This window comes from Lagopus leucura, unplaced genomic scaffold (genome assembly GCF_019238085.1).
Source record: "Lagopus leucura isolate 7727_CA_CO unplaced genomic scaffold, USGS_WTPT01 Super-Scaffold_100052, whole genome shotgun sequence".
In the NCBI taxonomy this organism is placed as follows: domain Eukaryota; kingdom Metazoa; phylum Chordata; class Aves; order Galliformes; family Phasianidae; genus Lagopus; species Lagopus leucura.
This window is the reverse complement of record NW_024962298.1, coordinates 1409478-1417289: the sequence shown is the minus strand read 5'-3', so window position 1 is coordinate 1417289 and position 7812 is coordinate 1409478. Positions and strand designations below refer to the sequence as shown.

Genomic DNA, 7812 nt, shown 5'->3' with positions numbered 1-7812 from the left:
GTAACGGGTTCAGAGGATGCAATCACACCGGTCTTCCCTACCATGCCCCCCCTCCCCACTCTGCCTCAGTGCATTTCCCTACCTCCTGAGGGAAGAGATGGGGCTGAGGGGGCGTTTTGATTGACCCCCCTTAAAGTGGAGGGCTCCCAAGGGATGTCCCCTTCCCCCAGAACCCGCAGGTAACATCTCACCCCTTCTGACAGCAGCCAAGAGAAGGTGGCCCCCGGCCTCCACGTAGAAGCCCTGAGGGAGGAGGAAGAGGAGGAGGAAGAGGAGGAGGGGGAAGAAGGAAGAAAAAAAAATACTAAAAGGACGAGGAAGAGCTTGGAGTGGAGCCAGGTGCTGGAAAAGGGCGATCTGGATCTGGCTGCCTGCTCACCTCTGCGCCGGTAAGTTCCCATGTTGTCTGTCTGTCCATCTGTCTGCCTGTCCGTCCATCTGGCTCAGCGAGACCCCCATCTGCATGTCTCAAAGCAAGGGTGGGGGGGTGGTTATACAGAGCCTTCTCCCCTCCCCGTTTTTCCATCCCCAGCAGAGCTGGCTCCCTCACTGTCTGTCTATCCCTGCAGGAGGGAAACCCGGAGCCCCTCAGCACCGCTCCGCATCGGAGCCACCGGCCCTGGAGCGAGGGCCCAACGTGGGGTGGCTGCACCATTCCTGGGGGGCACCCAGCCCTGCATCACCTTCCCCATCCCCAACGAGCAGGAAAAGCTCCATCCGCCGGATTTTAGCTTCCTGGGACATCCAAGGGACTCATCCTCCTCCTCCATGGTCCCCCTGTGCATCCCCACGGCCGCCGGCTGAGCCCCCCCCTCACCCACCGCCCGGCTCTGCATGCTGCCTGGAGCAGCCCCCAGCCGTCCTGCTGCTCCACACCGCGGCTCGGAGCCCCCTGACAACGGCCTCGGTGGTGAGGCGGGGAGGCCAGCAGGGACTCCTGGGGAGCGTTAAGATGGTGAGAGCTCTCCGGCCGAGAGGGGCTGCGCGGACGCCAGGCCACCGGGTTTGGGGGTCGCAGGATGGACAGAGCCCTTGGGGCCGGGAGCCGAGGCCGGTAGGAAAGGATGGACTCCCGGAGCTGCCAGGACAGGCAGCCCAGTGACCCCCCCAGCAGCAGCAGCAGCAATTGTAGCAGCGGCAAAAGCGAAGGCGAGAGGGAGAGGATCCGCAGCCAGATGAAAATGGTCATCGGGCAACTGGAAGGCATCTTGCAGGAGCTCAAGGAGGTCGCCAAGGAGCTCCGGGAGGTAGGAGAGGGTGTCGGGTGGGATGCAGCACAGGGGTACGAGGAGACGGGGTGATTGAGGCTGCACCCTGTCCCAGCCCCGTCCTCACCAGCATCACTTCCAAAAAGTGGGGGGAAATAAGCCAGGTTTGGAGAAATTTGCTGTTGACCTTGATGCTTGAGGCCATGCTGCCCCGTCCCCATAGATGCTGGGAGAGAGCTTGGAGCACAGAGCTGAAGCTGGCCAAATCTTGGGGAAACTGGGGTGCTCTGATGCTCTGTCCTGGGAGGGTTCTGTTTCAAAGCACAGGGGTGGATGGAGAGGAGGTGACAGATCCCTCGTGCTGGTGACCCAGGGGTGGCGACTCTGTGGAGGGAGACACAGCAGAAGGCTCTTTTCTGCAGGCAAAAAATGTGTATATATCCATACAAAGTGTGGTTTGAGCTTCCAGTTGGTCCAGAGGTGCAGTGATGGGGAATTTAATTGTGGAAGGGCTGCACAACCCCAGTGTGTTTGGGAAGCAGACCTGTTTGTGGCCATGAGCTGTGGATGTCTTGATTGGGAACGTGGTGGTGGCTTTGAGCATGGCTTAGTTTTGGGATGGGGCCGATGGCTGTGTGCCCTGAGCTAAGTGTGGCTGGGTTGTTGGAATGGGTGAGGGCTCATTTCCGTGAGGGATAGGAAGAAATTAGTGCAGGTTTTGCTGGGGGGTCATGGATAGAGACTGTGTGGGGGTCACACGGAGGCCCCAGAAGCCAGCTGGATCTCTTGGGATGCAGGTGGACTGACAGCATAGTTAGTGTAGACGTGGCCATGCTCAGGGAGGTGTGATACCTACCAGCGTGAAGCTTTTCCTGGGGCCTTCGTTGGGATAGCTCTGCTCATTCCATGGGGCTTTAGAGAGGTCAGTCCCCTGGGAAAGCCAGCTCTGGTCCCCAGGTGATGCCACATCCCAGTTCATCGCCCCACCAGAGCTCTTATTCCTTTGCAGAAAGCAAACCCAAGCACACCAAGGGTAGAAAGGCCCCTGGTTCCTTCAGCTCCAAAGGGACAGCCCAGAACCCCTCTGACAAATCCCTGACATACTGAAAATAGTAATAATAATAATAATAATAATAATAATAATAATAATAATAATATAATCAGGAGGCAGAGCTGTTTTCTGTTTGATCTGAACTCACTTTGCTCTCCTCTTGGAGCTTCGAGAGGCCTTTAAAAATGGCAATTCACAGCTGCTTCAGTGCCCCTTTCATAAAGCCCATGTATTTAAAGCCAGGAGAGACCTCTGCATGCACCTGAGCATCCTTTCTGAGTGCTTCAGAGCTTAACTCTTTGGTCTCCATTCAACTTTTGGGCCTGTAAAGTCCTTTAGCATCCCTGCAGCACCCTTGATAGGCTGCTCAATCCAGGTGGGGAAGAGGAGAAGGTGGTCTGAGGACATAGGGCACAAGGTGTGAGGGGCTCTGGAGAGGTTCATCCATTCCAGGAGTTGCAGGAGGAGACAAGCAGGACAGGGGACAACTTATTTGCACCCAAGGGGTGCATCCCAAGCTGCCTGCAGCACAAATCTGACAACCAGCCGTAGGGTTCTGGGGACATCTATCTTCTCCTCTTCTCTCTCTGCACCCATCCCTGCTCATTCCTCACTCCTGATATTGTTTTCTCTCTGAAGGCTGTCATTCCAGATGTCCATTGTATCGGGGATGCTGTTTTACCAGTCTTTTCTCCCACTCTCCCTCCCTCCCTCTTCCCTTTTGTGTATATAATTATTCTCCAGCGCTCCACGACAGGGCTGTATTATGTGAGGGGAAAATGATTATTAAATCTTCGTCTGAGATCGCACACTGGAAGTAAAAATTACACAGGAGGCCAGGACCAAATGTGCTTCCGCTGAGCAGGATCCACATCCTCTGCCCTTGGTACCTGTATTCTCCATCCCTGGTACCCATATGTTTGGTACCCACGTCCCTGGTACCCGTATCCTCCATCGTCCATACCTGCACCACTGGTACAAACTCTGGTCCCCACATCCTCCATCCCTGGTGCCTGCATCCTTCTTATGCAGCCCTACTACCCTCATCCTACATCCCTGGTGCCTGCATCCTTCTTATACAGCCCTAGTACCCTCATCCTACATCCCTGGTGCCTGCGTCCTTCTTATACAGCCCTAGTACCCTCATCCTCCATCCCTGGTGCCTGCGTCCTTCTTATACAGCCCTAGAACCCTCATCCTCCATCCCTGGTGCCTGCATCCTTCTTATACAGCCCTACTACCCTCATCCTACATCCCTGGTGCCTGCATCCTTCTTATACAGCCCTAGTACCCTCATCCTCCATCCCTGGTGCCTGCATCCTTCTTTCCTGCATCCTTCATCCTTGATACCCAAACCCCTGGTACCTGCATTCCTATAGGATGCACAGCAGGAAGAGGTGATGCCATCTCTGCACAACTCCAGATGTGCATACAAGCCCCCTAAAATCTCACAGAGTGTCCCATCATACCTGTACCCCCTGGGGAAGGTGATACCCGGTCATCCCCTGCTCCTCCCTTTGGAGGCAGGAAAGGTTGCAGTACAATACTTTAAAATAAAATACTTTAATGATGTTGTAATTGATAGGTGATTATCTGGCAACGCTTTGGAAAGTTCTTGGTGAGAGGGTGGCTTGCTATTCTAACAGCACATTTCAAAGATGTGTGTGATGAGTTTGAACTCTTTAGTGGCTGATGATACAGCAAATGGTCCAGAGATGCTCGATGCACTGGAACAGACAACACAGTGTGCTCATTTATACGTGTCAGCTTGGGCAGAGAGGCCACTGTCACCCAGCTTCTCCTTGCAAGCGAGCTCCGATTAATCATTTATTCATTATTAAACATCTACCTCCCCTTCACTGAAAAGTGTTTGGGGAGACGTGGGAAGGTCCCTTCTGCAGGGCTGCAGGGTCATGGGGCTGCCGGAGTCTTAGGGCTGCTCCTTTTCCCAATGGAGGGATGGATTTTCAATTCAGGGATGATTCAGAATGCAGTGCTGGGAATGGGGCGCAAAAACCACCGCTCCTCTCTCAGAACCGGTGCTTTGCCCCACGTTGTGAGAGCACTGGGGTGGGATGACACACTCACAGGCACAGCTCGCCCGTCACCGAACCAAAAGCTCCCAGCTGCCCCCCGCTTTGATCCCACCGCTGCTCCACTTCAAAGGCTGCGACGCCAGGGCCGTGAGATTGCGGCACTTTGATGGTGAGCATCTCCCTGCTCCTTCCATCCGCTCCTGGAGGTGCATTATCCATCGCCGCCCGCATCGGGGAGAGCGCACCGCCCGCTCGGACGCAGCCTTTGAAGTCCCCTCTTGTCCTCCCGCGTCATCCGCCGGCTCCCCAACAGCTCTGCTGAGTTGTCAGAAGAAATTATCTCGCGAATAAGAAACAGCGCGGGCACTGGGTCGAAACGCGAGCCGTTGCAGCCAAGCTGGTGACCGAAACTCCGTTCAAAAATAATTAATGAAACAAAGCAACGGTGCTCCAGTTGTTGGTCACCCCTTGGCAGGTATCCAGCTGGGAAGGGAGCCACCCTGCTGGGTGCACAGATGTTAGCTTCAAAAAGCTCCCTGTGCTGTTCTGCTGGGTGGGCACCCAGGGTGGGGAGCGTCTAGGGTTCCCAGTTGGGGTGATTGGAGGCGGCTGGTCAGTCAGCCCACCTCCATCAATTTGCACAGAAACATTAGGGTTGAAAAAGATCTCCAAGATCACCAAGCCCAACCCCAACCCACTACATCCCTCAGTGCCACATCTCCACATCTCCTGAACACCTCCAGGGACGGTGACAGCAACACCTCCCTGGGCAGCCAATGCATCACCACTCTTTCTAATGTCCAAACTGAAGCTCCCCTGGCGCAATGTGAGGCTATCGCATGCCATCCTATAGGTGAGGGATGTCCTCTCTTGGCACCCAGCTAACGCCAGTGGCCCCAGCATCCACATGCAGTTTCCGGGCCCATTCATCACCCCAAAACCCATTCATAGCCATGGGCTCAGGTCTCTCTGCCCCTCCCCATCGCCCCCATCCCAGCTCACTCCGCTAAAATCCTTCAACAATCCAAAGAAGCAGAGGGGAAGAAAAGACCAAATCCTGCTTTGCATTCAAATCCTCAGCAGGTACCCAGTGTCACGGAAGTATTTAACACCCCCCCACCGCCCGGTTAAAATAGAAAGTGCAGGGAAGGGCTCTCCTAAAAATAGAGCTGATGTGACATTAATCCCCACAAGGACCGCAATGGGGACAGCGGAGATGCGGCTCCTCCTGGCTCCCAGGTGCCAACATCCCCATGGGGGTCCCAGTGCTGGGGAGAAGTGAGGAGGGTCCCCCGGTTTGGGAAAGGGACCCGGTGCCGTGCCTTCCTGCAAAGAGAGGTGATCTCATTTTAGCGAAGGGCTTCATGAAATCATTTTTCTGCCTTATTAAAAAATAATAATAACTGGGTGTTTCCCAGGGACAACTCTTTTCCTGAGCTTCTTCCTCATTCTTTCCCGTCACTGAGAAAGAAGAAGTCGCGCAGGCTTCTTTTCTCTCCTTTTTCACCCAAAGAACAAGAAGGATAAGGAAATAAAAAGCAATCTGGTTGTGCTTTGGGAGCATTTCTCATTTGAGATGTTTCTTGTGGGTGCTGCAGCTCCAGCCAGGGGCCCCAGCTTGCTCTTGGCATCCTCTAAAGCCAGAGCCTGGGGAATGGATAGTGATCACATTGTGTCCTTCAGATGAGCCCCTGGCTGCTGGACACAGTTTTAGGGTGCATTTATAGCATTTTAATATTTCACCCGACCCTCTGACTCAAAGCTGAGGATGCACAGAACGAGGGCATGGGATAGAACCCAAGGACAAGCCTCTGTGATGAAAATGGGATGGAAGGTTGAAGCCTGAGGATTTAGTTTCCTCCAAAAGTGTTCAAAAACTTGTGTCATGAAGTCTATAGAAATGATGGGGGAATGGTTTAGCACTGGGATTGTTTGTTCTCAGTGGATGAGGAAAGATCAACAGCCTTGGGCATGATGCTGGTGGAGATACAGCAAGGATTGGTGGCAGATTGTGGAGGAGGAGATGAAAGTGTCAGGCAGGACATTGAGTGTGGATTTGTCTTCCATCCTTATTTTGGGAAGCTCGTGGTTTACTTCCACCAGGAAACAACGTGTGGGTGGGCTGAGGGATAAGAAGGAAGGGCAAAGCAATCGTGAAAAGCAACCCTACAAAGGATGTGGAGACAGATTTGGACACCATGGGGCACCACTCTGTCCCCAGGATGCCGTGCTCTCACTGGCTCTTGATACATCAAGCACTTTGTTAGTGATGGGGGAGCATTCATCATGCAACCTTGGGATGGCCTGCTTCACTTTCCCCACTTGGGGAGCTGAGATACTGGGAGAAGAAGGCAGGCAGTTTTTACTGCTGTTTCCCCATGGTGGAGTGTAAGGGATGCCACGTGCATGGGGATTTGGGGTGTTTACTGCCTTCTGACCCCCCTCTATGTGGTCCAAAGCTTATTGGGGGTCCTCAGAAAATAGCAGAGAGCTACTTGGGCACCACGAGTATCCCAGAGTCACCATGCCATTGGGTGGGCTCCTTCCTCCTCCCGCTAAGGGCCGATCCATCCGTCCATCTGTCCGTCCATCTGCCCACAGGTAGTGAGCCAGATCGACCGGCTGACGTCTGACTTCGAGTTCGAGCTGGAGCCGGATGATTGGACGACAGCGACAGCCAGCAGCACCTCCAGCAGTGAGAAAGGGGGGGTCTCCTTCGAGCTGGGACCCCTCGACTTCGCAGCGGCCGACATCCTGTCTGACAGCTGGGAATTCTGCTCATTCCTGGATACCTCCACCCCATCAGACCAAGGCGATGGCCCCGACCCCCCACGGCCTCAGCCCCCGCCGTGCCGCCAGCCCGACTACCGGCTGATGAACGGCGGGGTGCCCATCGCCAATGGGCCCCGAGGGGGCACCCCGGACTCATCCAGCGAGGAGGCATTCGCTCCCCAACAGAAAGGTCCCCATCACCGGACAGCCGGCACGCGGGAGCGGGTCCGCTTCAGCGACAAGGTGCTGTACCACGCCTTGTGCTGCGACGATGATGGGGATGGTGCCGACGAAGCGTCCCCAAACGAGGACGGCACCGAGGAGCGGGGCCTCAAGGTGACCCCGAAGAACCAACCGTCTGTTGGTGGCAATGGTGGTGGCACTACTGGAGGGCCACCGGCGCGGCGGCTGATGAGGAACAGCAGCACGCAGACTGTGGCCGACAAAAGCACCCAGACGGTGCTGCCTTACATCCCGGCCAAACAGAAACTCAAAACGAAAAACTGACGTCGGTTCCAGCCAAGGGTTGGGGTTGGGTGTCTTGGGAAGGGATCAGAAGTATATATATATATATACATATATAAATATATATTTAAATAAATCGCTACTACTAATAAAATTGAGATGAGAAGTTGGCAGAGGAGACAAATGTCCAACTACCTTACCCGTCATTTTTGAGGCTCAGGGAATTTTCGACTGCTTTGTGGATGGAAGGTGCAGCTCAATAAATTGTTCATCGTGGAGA

The 7812-nt window shown here is 54.5% G+C and overlaps 1 protein-coding gene across 1 annotated transcript; it reads left to right on the top strand.

The window, feature by feature from the left end:
* The first annotated feature begins 211 nt into the window (after positions 1-211).
* Positions 212-7608, top strand: INSYN1 (inhibitory synaptic factor 1). Its single transcript, XM_042885809.1, has 3 exons — positions 212-389; positions 570-1247; positions 6897-7608. Exons 2-3 carry the CDS (start codon positions 1065-1067, stop codon positions 7572-7574), a joined length of 861 nt encoding a protein of 286 aa, XP_042741743.1. The 5' UTR covers positions 212-389; positions 570-1064; the 3' UTR covers positions 7575-7608.
* The last annotated feature ends 204 nt before the right edge of the window (positions 7609-7812 follow it).

Coding starts and splice junctions, on each gene's coding strand:
- INSYN1 (XM_042885809.1), top strand. CDS start 1,065: ATGGACTCCCGGAGCTGCCAGGACAGGCAGCCCAGTGACCCCCCCAGC. Junction 1,248..6,896: donor TCGCCAAGGAGCTCCGGGAG/GTAGGAGAGGGT, acceptor ATCTGCCCACAG/GTAGTGAGCCAGATCGACCG.